The 18,806-nt window shown below is 42.7% G+C and overlaps 1 protein-coding gene across 2 annotated transcripts in view; it reads right to left on the bottom strand.

Moving 5' to 3' along the window:
* ANO1 (anoctamin 1) overlaps nucleotides 1-18,806 on the bottom strand; it is a 79,203-nt gene that overhangs the window by 34,085 nt on the left and 26,312 nt on the right. For both annotated transcript variants that reach the window (XM_039386034.1, XM_027732449.2), the window contains exons 2-7: nucleotides 11,790-11,968; nucleotides 8,348-8,674; nucleotides 5,884-5,982; nucleotides 4,228-4,379; nucleotides 2,906-2,960; nucleotides 399-450 (exon numbers count right to left, since the gene is read on the bottom strand). In XM_039386034.1, the coding sequence (XP_039241968.1) occupies nucleotides 399-450; nucleotides 2,906-2,960; nucleotides 4,228-4,379; nucleotides 5,884-5,982; nucleotides 8,348-8,674; nucleotides 11,790-11,968 (864 nt within the window). The remainder of the gene's footprint in view (nucleotides 1-398; nucleotides 451-2,905; nucleotides 2,961-4,227; nucleotides 4,380-5,883; nucleotides 5,983-8,347; nucleotides 8,675-11,789; nucleotides 11,969-18,806) is intronic.

Genomic DNA, 18,806 nt, shown 5'->3' with positions numbered 1-18,806 from the left:
GTTTAAAGGGAATGGGCCAAGACTTTCACTGCAGTTGTTGAAATTCGTGGTGATAACCCTCATCCATTTCAGTGAGGGTAAAACTGAGCCAGGGCAGAGCACAGCTTATCCACTGGTCTGTATCAGCAGCCAGCTCTGCTGCAAAAGACCTCAGTAACATCTGCAGGGGCTGAATGCTCACTTACCATTTAATTTAGAGTCGAATCTCCAAAGTCACATTTGAAAAAATGTCAAAGAGCTATGCTGATTAAATCAAATTTCCAAATAAAACAATTACGTCCACGTACATCAAATTAGAGAGCAGGGGAAGAACCTAAACTCCACAGCCATTTACAACGTGCAATTGTTTTCAATACCTGAAAATGATATCGATCTTAAAGCTAAATAAAGTTCCTTACCCATGCTATATTTTGCTTTGGTACATGTTGTCCTTTTCAATATTTCATAGACCTGCAGGAGCAAAATAAAAGAAAGGAAAGGGTTACTCCAGACACTGCCAGTGAAAAAGCACAATCTTTCTGTGTACAGCTCCAATATTGGCAAAACCAAGATGTCAATGAAGTCATCATTCTTTACTAAAAGTCACGGCATTCAGGAGAGCGGGGCTTGGGGCTTTCCACGCCGAGTTATCCGTGCAAGGGAGAAATGCTTAACTAAACAGCCAGCTACCAAGAGAATTGATTGGGGGAAACGGGGCTGCATCTACCCAAAAATGCTATTTTTGCTTGTGTTAGGCATTGACTGAAGATCAGGAGCCCTCTTCTACCCAGACCAGCTCCTCCTTCGCCTCCGGTGGCACAGGTTGGCCGCAGTCCAAGGGCTCCAGCAGAGCTTCGGTCTCACGGCGTGTACACAGCACGCAGCCGTTTATCAAACGGGACTAACACGGGCTGACCTTAACATTTCTGAGCCTGCCTGACCTCAGTGGCAAAACAGACGTATTTATTTTGGGATTTATTGCATTTATTGTCAAATAACCTTTGCACGGCTCAGCGGGCTGCCCCAGAGGTCGAGCTCTCGGCCGCTCCCGGGCAAGGCAGGCACCCGGCCGGCACGAGGCTGGCAGGGGAGCAGGCACCACAGGAAAATCGGGAGCAAAAGCATCTGCTGCCCACTGCCTGGCCTGTTCAAGGAGTCAGGGACTGGTTTCCTGGCTCCCTAATCCATGTGCTAACTCGGAGGGAGCAAGCGAGGGCACCCGGGGCAAGCCCCACAGCTCATCTGCCTGCTGTCTTGTAACCCCTCTGAGTTAAAGGGCTGTCACAGAGAGATTTCCACTTGTAAGTTCTTCTTATTTTCTTTTTTAATAACTAAAAGGTCTTGGGCTTAGTTTCTATCCAGCAAAGACTCACGGGTAGTGACTAGATTCCTGCTCACTCTGCAGTAGGCGGAAGGGTCAATATTTGCACTGTGGTTCAAAAATACGTATGAGGGAGGCAGGAGAGAACTTTTAAGAAAGAAGAATACAAACAGAAAGGAACACAGGATAAAATGGTGTTGGGAAGCATTCAATATGCCCTTCATTGCTGGGTGATTTTTACAGGGATTTAAAACAAAGCAGCACACCACCAGCATTACTGATATATGTCCAGTGTTCCTTGAGTAGTTTAAAAAAACCCTATCCCTCCTCTTCCTCTCAGCCTCTGCTACAAGCTACTGTTTCAGTCCACCTTTTAGTTAGTCTTGCTCACCCTCTTGTCATACAGTGCCATCTTGTCTTTCTGTCTTGCTCAGCCTGCTATCACAAATTTTAACTCTTCACTTGCTCCCTTAAGTTCCTTCTACTTACAAGGAAGTAGTACTTAGATCTAGACATTTATAAAAGAAAGCCTACAATCTATTCCTTTTTGGTATTTATTTTTTCAATCTCGAGTTAAATGTTTTTATCTCAAACAAACCAAATCAATGTTTGTCCTCTTCCTTCCCATTTCTGTGCTGCTGCATCTGCCTTCCCTGGCCAAGCTCTCTTTGTCCTGATAACCTGCACTCACATCAAACCACTGCACTTCAAGCCAGAGGGGAACTACCTTATGGAATACGCTGGAATTTCAAGGCGGGAAAGCAGAGTTAGATATCTCACACCCCTTATCACCTCAGCAATAAAAGGCAGCTCTAAATTGTGATATAAGCTCTTTTTGAAACCACTCAGCATCCCACAAGGCTAATGTTAAATACAAGATAAAAGCGGGACTGCAGTCACATTCCAACACACCAGTTAGGGGCAGTGGAATGGGGCAAAGAGTCCATGTTATACTTTGAAAAGTGTTGCAGCAAGTGCTGCTTGGCACAGTCCCTTCCAGCTGCCCTGGATGCCCGTTCAATTCCCCCCTCAGTGGTTTCTTCCCCACTCTCTGTAAGTCAGATAAAAATCATGTACCTCCACACTTTTAATACCATCCTAGAGAACTCCCCCCTCTTCCCAAACTGTAACTAATATTCCCTGTAAATACCTGGCTGTTCCATTGGGACAGCCAGACACCCAGACACTGGGACACAATTCTCTTGGGGTATTTTCCAGTATTTTGCAAAAAGAGCAACATCATAGTTACAAAAAGGTAAATGAGTCAATAGGGGTGCAGGCAGCTGGTGGCAGAATCTAAATATCCCTCTCTGGTGATATCTCTACTAAGAAACTGTGTCCCAGATTAAATGTGATCTAGAAAGGAGATACAAATGATTTTCCAAAAAGCAGCAGCCTGTTAGCATCAAACACTATTCAGCACATAAGCTAAATGTGGAAGTGCTTTATTTATAATTTTAATAACTGATGGCACAGGAGAACCCTGGCATTTGGTTAAGAAAAGCAAACTTGAACAAGCATTGTATTAAAGCTGGCAAAGGGGCTGCTAACACAACAAACAATTAAGGCACTATCCACCATAAATTATTTATATTCAGTACTTACTATAGTGCTTCTTGTTTTGCTGTCAAAGAAGGAATCCTTGTCAGACAAATCAAATCTGTTAAAAGATTAGAAGGAAGCCCATTAGGTTAAAAAAAAGTCAGTAATTTCCTGCTCTTGTTGACCCCTTCAATATTTTCATTTCTCCAGGGGGTTTCTCAAAGCTACCACTAAAGAGCAGCTTGTAGAAACATTGTTGAAAAGAAAATCCAGCCCAACTCCCATAATTTAAAGAGGCTGCTCATACATTTTACTGGGTTTGTATGTTTAGGGGATTTTCTCCACAAAAGAGACTGTTGATGCTCATTGAAGCTGAATTCCTGACCACTGCTGGCCTTGAATTTCCCCTAATCATCTCCATATTTTCCTCTGTGCCTGAAACCCCGTGAGGCCACTCCTGCCTCCCTTATTCAGCAAAGACACAGTTGGTCTCCCTGAAAAAGGCAAACAGCAAAAGGCACATCCACACCCAAGCTCAGGAGCATCTTTTGGACCTTCTCTGAGCCACCAGGCTCCTTCACTGCAGGAACATCCTACACTCAATAAGCACGTTTCCTGCAAGTCCAACACCGTGTCAGATGTCATACACGTTGACTGACCCAACTCACACACACAATTCCATCAGTGTTCTGCACCCCTTGATGAAAAACTAAAAATACTGTAGGTACAGTGAAGACTTATTTGTTCCAGCTGGCACATCCCTAAACACAGCCTTCAAAGTGACTCTGCTGGGACTCTGGCCAAGGAAGAGCAGCAAAGCAAAGCAATCCAGGGCAGTAGAAACTTTGGCTGGACCCCACCTTACGATTTTTTCCTACACCCACATTTACAGCTGTTCCTACTGATCTGAGATCGATGGCAAAGCCATCAGTGACTTCATAAAGCTTCAAAGGCGAGGCCTGGCTTGGCAGAACCTGTGTCATCTGCCCACACCAGATAAATGAAATCACTCTAAAAAAACTTATCAGCCCACATCTCTGGCTACAAATTTTACTGAGCATTTTATTTTATGTGGAAAAGAGACCATTGCAAACCACACTGTAAATCGTGTTTGGCAGCCTAACAGTTGAAGTGTACAGTTATATAGTGCCACAAGAGCAGATAAAACACACAGAGATTTCACAGAGTGACTCTACAAAGACTCAGCCCTCAACAGTGAGCCAAAAAAAAAAAAATCCCCAAAAAAGTAAATTTGCTGCAAAATGGAGCAGTAATCCCTATCGAAGTGTTGGTGTTCGTTTCCCCATTCACCTCTTGGTGCCTCAGCTGCCACCAGGGAGGCTGGAACCTGCTGATGTGGAAATTTAGGGAAAGCTTTCACTTACAAGTGCTGCTTCTCTCTGGAGAAGGGGTAGGAGAGGCGCTTCACCGTCTGAGGTTTGTGTTCTGCCACTTTGGGCTGGATGGGCTCTGTTATTTTTTGAATGACAGAATTAATCTTTTTCAGAAGACCGTGGGTCTGGTTGATCTGATACATCTGAAGGGGGGCAAAGGGAAAAACAGTAAAACTCCATTGGTTTTTTGGTTTTCCATAAGTCAGGGTGAACTGTAAGGAACAAAGCAGCAATTAAATAAGTACATCCCAACAAACAATCAAGGAGCACGGGTTACCTTCTTGAAATCATTCAGGATGACAGAGATGGATGGGAAAGTCAAAAAACAAGGCAAGCAGGGGAAACCTATTGCTTTTCCTCTGAGACAAAACCTGGCCAGTGATTGATTCCAAATAATCAGCATTTGGCTCCTGAGGCACTGGTTCCTCTGGCTTTTACAATTTTTTGTGTGCAGTGGAACAAAGAAATAAAGGAGCTACAGGGCCCCTCTGCAAAACAACTCTCCCAGGGGGCTTTCCTGGGAATACTGGCTGTATTTCAGGAGTCTCACCTCTTCCATATAAATGAACCAAAAAAATCTTGTATTGCCAACTGCAGTTCTGTAGCACTAAATGCAGGAGTGGTGTTAGCAGGTCAAAAAAGAGGATTATAGGTTTCCCTCTCCAAGCCACAGAAACTATGTGCAGATCCATGGCAGGGCTCCCACCACAGGAAGATCAGCTGGAAATAAGGGTTTTGGGATCTGAGGGTGTTGCCAGGCACGTGGCTTCTCCTGGGCAATGTCTGCAGGGTTAGGTGGCCTCTTCTACACACAAAAAAAACCCCTCACAAAATATCCACCTGAACTTTACTTTTGTGGCAAAGCAGCTTTAACCACAGGATGGCAACAGATTTTTTTACCTAATTGTGCTTCTGACTAAAATCGGTGGCGAGTGAGGCAATAATGGGGATTAATATGAAATCCAAACCAAAAGTGCAGTTTTACTGTTGTCATAAATGATGCTGGGCTTTGAGACTGTCTCTTGCTCCATTATAGACTTCCCTCTGCAGTCTGGGACACGCACTTAGTCTGTGTTTAAATATTAATCCATCTCTAAGCTGTGCTCACTGAACAGGTAGCCATCTATCGTGGGTGATTTAGAATTGATGAAAATATACTGTCATCTCTTTAATGGTATTTCAAATATTCTGAAAGGCAATTTATTTTGTGGGAGAGTGGCCCCCAACTCCTGCGAGCGTGACTCACGATGTACATGAACAGTCACCAAACCCAGCAAGACAATTCCTTATTTTTATGTTCATTTTCAGAAATCTGGTGCTTCAAGTGAGAAAAAAATGTCCAAAACACACACAGAAATTTCATCATCAACTGCAACCTCTTCTTTTAAAACACGCTGAGGATGACATCATTCTCATCATGTACAGATAGTGGTAGTGGACAGAAATTCTTGATTTCCATTCCTCCTTCCCCTTATTCTTCCTGCTACCCCAGGCAAGTTTGTGACTCTCATTTTTGGTGCAGATTAGTTAATTATTTTTAAAATGCTCGTGGGAAGAAAAAAAAAAATTCAACATCATTAAGGTGCTCTGAGGTGAGCATATATTTAAAATAAGCCTTCAGGAGGAAAAAGGAAAATCATGACTCACCTTCTTTGTGGGCATCTTGAGCTTAAGAAATTCTGCCTCCCGACACAACACATTCCACGGTGCGTGTATTTTTACAAATCCAATCCCATGGATTTTAGTCTTTAAAACAAACAAACAAACAAACAAAACAACAACACAAAAAAAACCAGGAGAAAAGGTTACTGATGAGAGAAAATTAAATATTTTTCCCCTTGTGACTGATACGTATTTAAGGAACAATCAGTCCATTACGGCCAACGTGATAAACCTCATTTGTTTGAGACAGCTGGTTTCTAACAACAGGACAATCACTGAACACCTCACTGTGCTGAGCTGCCATAAAATGTGACTCAAAAATGCCATTGTCTTCCAGAACAATTACCACAAGGTTAAACAGATTAAAAACTGTTCGGGAAATAAAAGCTAATGCCTATGGACACGAATACAGGCAAAGCCAGTTAAATGTGAAGCACAGGCATGCAGCCAAATGGCATGATTTTGTGAGTGAGTTGTAATTACTGGGACTGAGAGAGCCTCCTGAGAGCTGCCCAGTGTCTCAAAGGAGCAGCCTCAGAACCGAATGTGAGTTATTTACATTAAAACACTACACATTATGATCAGGAAAACCGGTAGGAAGAACTCAACAGAACAAAAGGAAAGAAAGATAGAAGTTTAATGACAGTGTTAGTGGTGTTCTTGCAGCCCACTAATTCTCTGAGCTCCGGACATGGATGTTTGCTCCTGGCACTCCCACATACACCCATGTTTACTCCCACTGGAGCAATCATTTCAAAGGCACTGGACAAATGATATCAAACCAGGAGGCGTTCAGCAAACAGAAGAAAAATGACCTTTAATGCATCTTTCTAACCTTGCTGCTGTACCAACTCAGGCAGTACAACAATGAGCTCTCACACAGCTTTACTCCTCACTGGATTTCCAGAAATTGGTTAATCAGAGGACCAGAGAATGGTTTGGGTTGGAAGGAACCTTAAAGATCATCCAGTTCCAACACTCCTGCCATGGAAAGACCAGGTTGCTCCAAGCCCTGTCCAGACTGTCTTGTTTTAATCAGTTATTTTTGGATATTAAACCATTGACCACAACTCTGTGTGTGCCCATCCAGGCACTTCATTGAAGAGAGTTAAAGTGACTTATAAAGTGACTTATCATCATCTGTTTAAGAAACTTTTGCTCTTTTGGAATCAGTAAGGCCTCCCATGCAACTTTGTGGCTTTTCAAGCCCCAGTGATTGCAGGTTTTCCCCCCCTATACTGTGTAAATCCCTGAGTCTTCTCTATACTTTCCTGATCTGCTTTGGTATCTTGCACTGAAAGGATAGAGTTCTCTCTCTTTTACAGTGCCCTGGCTTGAACCCTGAGCCCTTCTGCATAATTTGAAATCATATTACATGTCACAGGTGGGACCTCCCATCTTGCAAAGGATTTAAATATCTGTGACTTGGCACAGACAAGCTTTCAGTTCACTGCAACAACCTGCAAGTTGGACAGAAAGCAAGTCTTATTTTCACTGGAAGACAGAGAAGGGAAAGGTTTGTTAAGGTTTTTTTGCATTAGACCATGCAAAAAATATATATTACATACGTATATATATATAATATATACAATATATAAAATGAGTAAATGTCAAATTTGTGAGGAGTAGGTGGTGGATTTATTTTCCTAACACTCTTTTCAGGGGGTCTAAATGTTTATCTCAGCTTTTAGATCCTGTAAATAAAACCAGCATAAATGTTTACCCTCTCCCTCAGGAGTTTCTGGCATATTGGTCGGATCAGTTAATTGTAATAGCTTTCTTTGAAATGAATATGGCTGTGTCTATTCCTACTAATCACACACTGGCAGCACTTCACACACATCATTTTTTTACACAGGCTGATGGTCTTTTAATAGAATGTAGTGGTTTCAGGGTACAGGTGAAAGGAGTTACAAGCTGTACCGTTCATGTCTAAGAATGGAAAGAGCAAACTGCAGCATGGACCCACGCGCCCAAGCGTGCACCAGAAACCTCCCCTGCAAATTAAATTCCCTTCTGGTCTCTGTAGAGGGATAAAAATGTCCCTGTATCAGGTATTTTTTTTCCTCAGAACTGGAATTACCAGTGGACTCAAAGCACTGCATTTTGTAAACCCACCAAACTGGGCTCAGCCTTCAGAGCAATTTAAGCCTGGCTAAGAGATACGACAACACACCAACGAGCTGTGTTGCAATAGTGGATGTGCCATGAGTCCTGGCCAGGAAAAGTCAGGGACTTCACCTCACTGGGCCATCAACAACACCTTGGCACACTCCTGTGATGCGGATTAAATCCGTGGGTGAGGATGGCACTGCCAGAACTGACATCAAATTCTGCAAGAGCTGGGCTTGTGTAACCTCGATCAGAGTCAGGTTCACAAGAGGGGCTCAGCATCTCCCAGGATTTGACCACCACTTATCCTCTCTAACTGTTTGCAATGGATCCTTACATCCTCATCACGTTCCAGTTCCAGACCAGCCTCCACGAGGTTCCCTTCATACTCCTCCCTGCGAAACCTCTTGTCGTCCTCATGGTAATCCATGTGAGGTTCACTTTCCCCCATTTCCAGCTGCACTCCCTTCCCGGGAAGCGGCTGGTCCTGCTTGGTGCTTCGGACACTTGAGTCATTCTGCTGAGCTCTCCTGGAGAGTGTCTTCCCTGCTGAGGACTTCTTGTAGTGATAAACAAGGATGTAGTCTACTTTCCTCTTGCCATCTCTGAAGTAGAGTCCGTATTTGCAGTCAGCATCCGGATTTTTGGACAGGGAATTTAATAGCTGGAAGCAGGGAACAGGGGTGTGGAGAGAAGAAGAGAGAGAGGAACAATGAATGCACAGGCCAACAAGGACACCAGACAGACCATCCCTCGTATCAAGGCCTCCTTCTTGCCTGGAGCACACAATGACCTGCGTTCAAAGAGCCAGTGGATGGGAGGAGTCCCACCACCCCCCACCCCGTGCTACTTACTCACAAAATTTTTGCAAGTTAACACCTTCAATTTTACTGATAGCCAGCTGGGATTTTACTGGCCAGAAATAAATAGATTAGATGGCTGGGATTTAATCTAATCACCAGCACACTAGTTCATAAGTCAGCTACTCGGTGGGTTTGGTTTTCTCCTTTGGGGGTTAATCGCCACTAAGATCATCTGTCCTTTTCCACCCGTGACATCTGCAATGCTGCAATTCTGACAAACAGATTAATATCATGTGGAAACATTTCTCACTTCTCTTATCTACCATTGCAAGTTCATATCATCTGAGAAAGAGATCATCTTAGATAGAGACTGAAGGGAGCCAGCTGGTCCTGCAGCGCGGCCAAAAACGCGGATGGACCGTGGCCAGGGAAGTGGGTTCACTGCTTATTGAGTTTCATCACTTTTTTCTCCCCCACTTATAAAACCTATGTCACTATGCAATCTGATGGTGGCAAAGGCTTTATTCCCAACCCGAATTAATGCCGTGTAAGCATTGCAAGATGCAAGGAAGGCGAGACATTCCACGTGATTCCATTTTCAAGCCTTTCTCTGAAAACTGCACAACTGCAGAAACATAAAAAAAAGTACTAACAATCATTCATTTCTACTTTTGTAGCATTTCTCGTGCATAATTCACAATTCTACTCTTGGAGATGCACAAACTAAAGAAAAAAAAATTTCAAAATTCACTAGTAACTTGCATTTGTTTTACAAATGATTCCATTTCCAAGCCTTTCTCTGAAAACTGCACAACTGCAGAAACATAAAAAAATGTACTAACAATTATTCATTTCTACTTTCGCAGCATTTCTCGTGCATAATTCACAATTCTACTCTTGGAGATGCACAGACTAAAGAAAAAAAATTAAAAAAAAAAAATTCAGAATTCACTAGTAACTTGCATTTGTTTTTACAAAAACTACTCATCATGGGAGTAGCTTTTCAGGGACATTTTCTGGCTTTTAATTTTACAAAAGAATGTTAATGCCCTGCATAGGGAAAAGGATTTCTGCTACAAAAGAAAGCAACTGGCCATCAGTTGAAAATCATATAGGTTAAAATCCACTTGGGATCTGTAAACCTGCTTGTTTTGTACATAAAACCATGAATATAAGTTATTGGGAAGGAGTAGATTCTAAGACAGTCCAATCTTTAAATGCCAGTTGAAAAGAGGAGCCTCTGAGTTTACTGTACATCGTATCACTGCCAATACAGCCCAAACTTCACCAAAACCCACTCAGTGTCACACAGATTTGGCCACTTGTCTGAACCCCACTTTGGGGAGGGCAGGTCCCAGCTGCCACAAGTACAAATCAGTGGTTTTAAGGGACAGTCTGTCCCTCCCTTTTTGTCTTGGGGAGAGATGTTTACCCAGGCAACAAATTCAAGCAGCAAAGCCCATTTCTGTCGGTTTGGAGGGAGGACAAATCACGCTGAAGAAGTCATTAGACAAGTGTAATCAGATATATTGTATCTCTCTTTTCCACTAACCTGAACATTTTACACCAAATAAATACATACATAATAAAATAATATAATATTTGGTGCCACCGTGGAGTTCACTCTTTGTCCTCTTCCCTCTTTCCCCTGTTCCATGGAGGGTTATTTAGCCATGACAAACTCTTCAGGGCACAGGCTGTTCATGTTTGTGCCCTACCTAGATATTCCCATTTAGTTCTTAAGCACAACTTCGACATAAAGGACCGTTAATAGCTGTTATTTCCAATTGTTTCATGATTACTGGCACGCACCCGTGAATCCAGGAGGGTTTTTTTTAAAGCAAGCTTTGTGGCAGGCAACTCACTGATGCAAATTTCTACAGGAACCAAATACTAACAAATGGTAGCTAACCGGATTGTATTTAACTTTTAAAGATGCATTGATCATGTTAATTAATTAAACAGCAGTTTCTGAAAAACTGGGCTGAAGCACCAGATGAGAATGAGAGCTCCTTCACAGTTCTTTGGACTTTCCTCTTGGAAAGCTGACCATGTGCAAAGCTGATAACTTAGGAGAAGGTGCTGCACCGTGGCTGCTGAAGGCTCAGTAAATTCATTAATATATGAGAATAGCTATGTCCCACTGCAAACAGGATGCAAATAAATAAGTGGCCAGATTATTTTAAGGGCGGGGTATTAATGCTGAAAGGTCCTCACGGGCCACAGGCTTTCTTGCAGGGCTGCTGTGCTGAAATACAGACTTGCATGGACTTAGACCATGTAAAACTCATGTCCCTTCAGTTGAGAATGAGACAGAGGAAAGACATTTCAGTTTTACCACAGCAGGAGAGATGTTTACGCCCTGACAAATTAGTCCTCCATCCTAACTAAGCCCAAACACAATAAAACACATGCTGATTTTTCTGGTACCTCTTTCCCCAGCAAGATCTGTTACACAGCCCACTCCTCCTCGATTCCTTCACCTGAATAAACTTCTTTTTATGTGTTTATGACATAACCAACCCGTAATCATGTTGGGTGTTCATATTACTAACTGCCTTTAAAATCTGTGTTACAGAATTTAACTAAGGCACAATTAATGACACAGGATATCTAACCTCTACTGTGTGCCACACAATATTAGTTTAATGTTACCTATGACAACAACAGCTTTTGCATGAAATTTTAGACATTCTTTTCTGTTCTTCTCCATATGGGCAAGGAGGTTGCCACAGCCTTATTGCCAGATTCCTTACTCTGAGAAGAGCTGACCCCCTTTTTAGGCTCCCTTGCTTCCCCTTTTCACACATCAAAGAACAAACCCTGTCCTGTGGCTGGTGGCAATCCTTCCCAGCACCTTTGAAAACCAGAGGGAGAGGATTTCAGAGCACCCTGGGAATGGAAGGAATGAGAAATAAGCTGGGGGGTGAAGTGCAGGATGCCTGTTATGAGACATCTGGCAAGTCCTTTACTCACTGTGCTCTCGTGCTGGTCATATCCGATGTCCTCAATAGCTCGGATGTTGATGATGTGGATCCCCTTCTCCTCAGCAGGTAGGCAGGAGTATTTCTTGTTCACCCTCATTCCTGTCTCCTCTGGAACCTCGCTGAGATCTTCTGGCAGAAAATCCACCCCATGAAACTCACTGTCTCCGTCTGAAAACGACCAATTTTATCAAGACACTTTTAATTCCCAACCCTTGCTCCTCCCAGAGCCGCCCAAAAGCTGAAACGTATCCTGTTCCTGCCTTCTTCTGCCAATGAGCCCTCGGGCAGGGCTCCCACCCCTTCTCTGTGCCTCCCTTCTCAGCTTTCCTCAGCCCTCTTCAGCCCTACCTGGGTCTCCTCCTTGTCCAGAGGAGGAGCGCTCAGTTAATTCAGTGCTCAGTTAACTTTTTTCCCTGCACTGGTGTCCCAGGATGTGTTTATGGTCTCATAGAAGGATTCTATTTCTTGGCAACAGAAGGAAAAAAAAGAGGGAAAAGAGGAAAACTGCCTGAGAATGAGCTGGTGAGGATAGGCGGCACGGTGCTCTCCCATTTTCAGTCGGCATTTTGTCCTTCAACATGCACCTGTTCATGCTGAAAAACTAAGTTGAGACTCTCCCTTCAAGTACCTGTATACTGCATCAGATTTACTGAACCATCCTTCTTTAAGTGGTCTTGAAAATCTGGGCTTTTCTCCCTCTCAACCTGCCACGGATCTAAACTGTTTCCACTTAGTACTTAAGTATATAGGTAGGCTAAAGGATCTAATATAAAAATTTCACTACAAACTCAGCAACCAGCTAACTGACAAAATGCAAACTAGTATTTGCATGTGTGCACTTATTCAAGCAATACAAGGCACAGTGTTCCAAGATTTTATTCATTTTGACATTGAAGTAAAATACTGCAGCACTGTATTTTTTTTTTTTAAACTACAGAGGAGCAGGACTTGCTCATTTAAAGACTGAAGATAAAGCAAGAATTTTAGAATTTAGCCTTTAATGGGCTGCCAAATTAGCTTTCCCAAACAACAAAACCATGCAGAGGAGTACACTATAATAGCAGTTATATTACAACAGGCAGTGGTTGCTGCAACTGGTTCAACACTCTGTCTCTGCAGCCCAAAGAAAAGGCAAATGTTGGGTTCCCATTCCTGCCTTCCACTGCCAACTGAGCAGGCACAGACACAGCAGTGCCAGATTCTTCCCACAGGTGCACAGCAAAAGGATGGGAGGCTACAGACACGAGTTGCAACAAAGGAAATTATGACCAGACATTAAAAAAACCCCCCTCAATTCTCTAACAACAAGGGTGACAACATGATGGGGAAGGAGCCAGCGAAGCTACAAATCTCCATCCATCCCTGGAGATGGTCAGAGCTCGACCACACGTGGCCCCAAGCAACCTGAGCCAGCTGTAATGTTGGGAGGGCACTGAAAGAACCTGGTGATGTGCAGGAGCTCACATGGAGAACAACCTGCAGCAGCAGAGGAGGAAGATGCAGCCAAGACCTTGGTACATCTCTTGAGCTTATCAGAGAAAGATAAACATTATTATTATGGAAGTCACAGCTGCAGTTATGCTTGTCTGGGATTTGAAAACACCACGAGTTTGTGGATCTTTGTTTCAGTTCTGGGAAATCTGGTGCCCCAAGCAGCTCTCTCCAGGCTGCTTTCCTGGGAACTTCAGTGCTCATTAACATCATCACCTCACCATAAAATCTGGGCATCAATTATCCTCATATATCCGTGTGCACAGCGTGGAACACCCACATCTCTGCAGATCTGTGCTGCTGCTCTTGGCTTTTCTTTAAAAGTCTCCAATAGCTCCCTCAGAACAGACGCCACGCTTGTGATCTTGGGGCAGCATCTTCCAACTCGCTGAGCCACTTGTAACAGTTAAAGAAGCTTTTTCTGGAATAATATAGAGATGCAGCCCCCAAAAAAATAAATCCTCTGTCTCATGGGAGCAATTAGCATGTTTGTAACAATTCCTTATATATGTATGTTCTCTTTTTCCCAACATATACATGCACATACAGGCAGAATCCCTGAACAACGGGAATTGAAACAAGTGTGATCAGCTGCAGAACCCTGTGTACTCAAGCTGTAAAATATTCATAAAATAATAAAATAACTTTTGGAACTTCATAAGCGTAACAACCTGCATTTCTATTTGGAAGGATGTCTGAATCAACTCTGTATAAACAGTGGGTTAAGTGCTGTAAATGTCCACTCTTCTTTTTCCTCCTTTCACACCTGTATGAAGCAAAACCAAGTTACTTCAGCAGATTACAGAGGATATTGGAAGGGAAGCACCTTCTCCTGACTATGAATCTGAATAGTTAGTACATCTCATAATGGACCTGTGAATTGAAAAGTCCTAGTTTAGAAATTACAGCTGGGATGGAATAGCTTTAGAGCAGAAAAATCACAAGCTTCATTGAGTCCAAACAACCTCCCTGGAGCTGCACTTCTGAGCAGTATTTGTTAAGTCCACAGCACAGAGCAAGGAGACCTGCTCAGATGATTCAGGACTATTGTGCAAGCCCAAACAATCCCCCATCCACAGGTAAATATTTATACTCCTGTTCACACATCAGCAGCCTGGCAATATCGGAAGGAACAAATGCTTCAGGTAGGCAGTGAATCACACAATTCTGGCTTATTATGACTACTGGAAACGATGTGAATTGTGAGAGCTTTCTTGATAGAATCTTAATTACAACAAGTTTGATTTCTGTACTCAAAGGTGATGTCAGGATTTAATACCCAGTAAAGCCATCCAAACCACTTTGGTAATCACAAACACACAGGGATTATAACCAGTTCACTTGTGCTGATTTGGCAGAGGTCAAAGCCTTCTGTTGCAGAACACAAAAGAACTTTTTACATGGAATGGAGTATTTTGAAGACTTAAAAACACGAATCTCTATTTTGTGCTAATTATATTAAACAAGGGCAATAATTAAATCTCAAATTAATGTTCAGAATTATTTATGGCAAGATAGTAGGTGTTAGATGAAGAGTGCAAATCACATTAATGCCTTAATTCAGGTAGAGTGACATCCTAATCTCTTTGTTGGGAGTTGAAAGAGGAGAGCATTGTAAAAATTGCTAGCTTTGCTTCCTTCTAATGCTGACTAACCCACTCTCTTCTATTTACTAAGCAGAAGACACTACAACAAAGACTCGAAGAAGCACTTAATATATTTCAACACAGCTATAAAACCAATCCACCCTTTCTCCTCTGTATCCACAGGTGATTGTTTAAAAACCCACGGATTTCCAGTCAGCAGAAGTCCCTAATATTCCTGGAACATAGACTCAGACCCACCCAATGCTTCTTTTAGACTTTATCATGTATTGCTTTGTCATTTCCCAATATTTGCTATGAATCACAAAACACCCTGCCAAGTGTACAACACAGAATTTTAAATACTTTAAAGGAATACTTTAAAGTGTTCCTCACCTGACTCAAAACATCCACATTCTGTAAGAGTGTAGGAAAACTGAAAAGCACTTGATATCAATTTCAATCCCATCCATGAACCAGGTTTTAGAAGGCATTTGGTGAAAATCAGATGCTTAGGAGTTTCTACCTTCCTTAGCACAGGCACTGCCAGGTAATTCCCATATTTGCAGTTAATAAGCCTGTATTTTTCATTGCTGGAATAAAAGAACTGACCTTTAGGCAGCATTTGTGTTTAGAAGAGCTCCATAGGTTATGGACCATACAAATACCTTTAAAGCTGTTCCTTTTTTGTTAGGAGTGAGGTAACATGGGAGAGCAAAAAAGAGAAGGCATAGAAACAGATGTTTGCAGCAGCTCCTAAACCACCTTCTGCTCTCTGTGGAAGTTCTGCCAGAGATCCTGGAATGCTGTGGATTACACTGAGCCACCAACTGCAATCCAGAGCACGGAGATGCCACAACAACCTTGCAAACTGCAGCAAAGTTAGAGAGATTCTGAAATTGTTTCCCTGTGAGATGCATCAGGTACGACGAGCCCTGTGCCATTTCCAGCACAGAAATAAGCAAGCACTGTGTTCACCTGGAGCAGACAAACCTCTGTGAACCCCAGAGGTGAGAACATGAGGACAGAAACTGGGGTCTGTGCATGGCTGGTGTCTCCACAGCAGCTACTTCTCCCTCTGAATCTCCAGTGAGTCTCTCACTCTGAACAACATGGGAAACAAGACTGAATCCGTAAAAAAACCCCCCTCAAACTTGAAAATACCTGTTCCTTTGTTCAGTTTTCAGTTGCAGCTGTGAAAATTCTCAAACTCTTCTTGCAAAAAGTAACACTAAGTAATGATAAATTTCCCACCACCGAAATTTGGCACATTATGCTGTAGCCTTTCCTCATTTAGACAGTTGGACTTCTCCATTGATCACCAGGTGAACCAGCACCAAAACCCTGCTCCAGAAATGGGTGTATTTTCTCCCTGACCAGCCACAGGCTCAGTCAAGCAGCTGATTGATATTGTAGTCATAATCAGGCATAGCTGCTGAGTATTCTCAGACAAAAAAAAATATTTTTAGCATTAAAATGAATATAAACATTACATTCACACCATGCAGTTTTTACTGAAATATCCTGCACTATTTCTAAGATGAGCATCATCAGGTCAGCATGAGTATATATAAAGAAATGAAAAACTATTTCCCTGAAACCAATAATGTTGCTGAAGCTGCCTTCCCTTATCTCCTCTTGCTTTCTTTTTTAGGGAGTGTAAGAAAGTGGTAGAACAGAAAAGTCATAAAGACACCTGAGTTAACTCTCTCAGTTGTTCTCAACAAGGAATAAGCAGGAGAGTTACAAGACCACGTGATTTAAGACTTTGAAATGTCCATATTCTTATCTTTTTGCTTTACATAAATTATGATAGAATTCAGAATGAAAACTCAAGAGTCACTCAGAATGACCCTGCTGAGATAGGGAGGGTGCATATTAAGGAAGTCATCTGCACACACACACATATGCTAAAAGAACCTTTACCCACAAGTAAAGGTTGAACATTTTGTTTATACCAATATGTGGGCTATTTTTTTGGATTTGGGTCCTTTTTTTAAGAAAAAACTTTGATAAGATACCGAGATAAAATGCCTAAATGTGGTTTTGCTTGCTACATATTGCCCCCTAGCAGCAGAATCCCTCTTCAGCACATTCTGACCCACTTCTTTGCCTCCTGCATCTTCCAAAGTCGGAGGTTAATCCTTGGGCTAAGAAGAAAAAAAATATAATTCTCACAAGTGACTCACCTATCACTTCCTCCTTTTCTTAGCCCACTCCTGATACACTACTGTATATATACATACTGTATATATAGAGGCTGCCAGGTTTGGAGCCCAAAATCCCTCCTTCATCCTCAGGAGAAACAAGGCGAGGCAAATGCCACGGGAGGCTCAGCCTGCCACCCCAGCAGCACGTCTCATTCCTGACCAATGGGTCATTCCTGCCAGCCCTGGAATCTCTGCCACGGGAATGCCAGCGAGGATACCCACTGCTGGCAGAGAGGGCAGTTCTTTTTTGGGCTGCTGACACCTGTTTACGAGGCACTGGCCCGGGACCAGCAGCAGGAACCGCAGCGCTCTCCAAGGAGCGCTCCTGCATGTCCTGAACTTCTGTTCTGTTCAAAGCCCAGACGTTGAGCCCTGATTAGATCCACACCTGGGGCCAGCTGATTTAAGTTTTCCCTCACCTTTCCAGTTGTGAACAGCCAGATGTTGCCTCCAGCTGTGCTACTTGTGGCGAGGCAGCGGGTTTCACTCCTAGCGCTGCCTGGCCTGGCTGGCAAAGGGCTGCTGGAAAAGGCAACCAACCTACCCTGGGGCAAGTTTAATGCCTTTGGGGATGTTGACACCTCCTGTCCATCCTTTCAGGATCTGCAGAAATGCCCCTTTCATCTTCCCCAACACCACACTAAGTAGGGACACCTTGGAACTCTCCCATCTCTTTTGCTTTTCCATTTATTTTAAGACTCGCAGCCCAGGTCTGTACTGGTTATTACCTTAATGAATCAAACATGATGTTATGATCCAATCCATTAAAAAAAAAAAAAAAAGGAAAAGATCAAACAGTGAAATAAAACTTGGACTCCATGGACAGTTTCCTTTACAGGCTAGAAATAGTTTTAAAGCTGAATAATCTTAATATGCCTGATGCCGACAACTTTGTGGGCCCTTTGCATCACACTGAAGGGACAGAGACTTTGTGTCCAGTATTTGGGAGGCTGAAAACCAACTGCTGTCTGTCACATGGGTGGAAAAAATTCAGCTCCTGGCAGGATTATTTGAATGGCTTAGCTCTGCTTCTCAGTACTGAGAATGGTGGGTCTCTAGAGTGGGGCTGCAGCTTTCCTGGAAGGCTGTTTACAGCTTTAAAGTTATTGATCTATTATTATCATTGACATCTTAAATGCAGGTTAGAAGGACGCACAGCTACGACATCATTTCTATTTCTGCCCTTCTATTTTTGTTTTTAAAGATTCATTTACCCTGTTTGCAGGGTCTGGAGCCCCAGGCTTGAATGCATCTGATCTGACACGAGCCTTGTGAAGTGGGAAATACAAAAACAAAGGGCAAAAATCACCTGAAAACTCCTGTGATAGTAAAATGAACATTTTTGACTGAAATGGCATTTTTCAACAGCACATAAAGGACTAGAAAATATCAATTCTACCATAATATCACTGTCTGTTTATTTAGAGCCTGTGAAATCTGACATTTTATAAAGATACAGAAAGTCTCCAACCCAACCCAACCCAAAACAAATTGCACTTTTTTCCACCCCAATTACCAACAACTATTTAATGGTCTATTAAGTCTGCTTTCAGACAGATTTCTAATATACCTAAATTCAGCACTCCTCTTCTGCCAGACACCAGAAAAACATTTCAGATTTGCTTCTTTTGGCACTAAAGCCATGCTCAAGTCTATCATGAAAACATGAGAATGGACTAGATATGCAAGAGCCACTGAATCCATGTTCTATGAATTCTGTTA

Source organism: Pipra filicauda, unplaced genomic scaffold (genome assembly GCF_003945595.2).
Source record: "Pipra filicauda isolate LSUMZ 115617 unplaced genomic scaffold, ASM394559v2 scaffold45_size4122338_pilon, whole genome shotgun sequence".
Taxonomy (NCBI): domain Eukaryota; kingdom Metazoa; phylum Chordata; class Aves; order Passeriformes; family Pipridae; genus Pipra; species Pipra filicauda.
The sequence above is the reverse complement of the archived record's forward strand: the minus strand, read 5'-3'. Positions and strand labels throughout refer to the sequence as shown.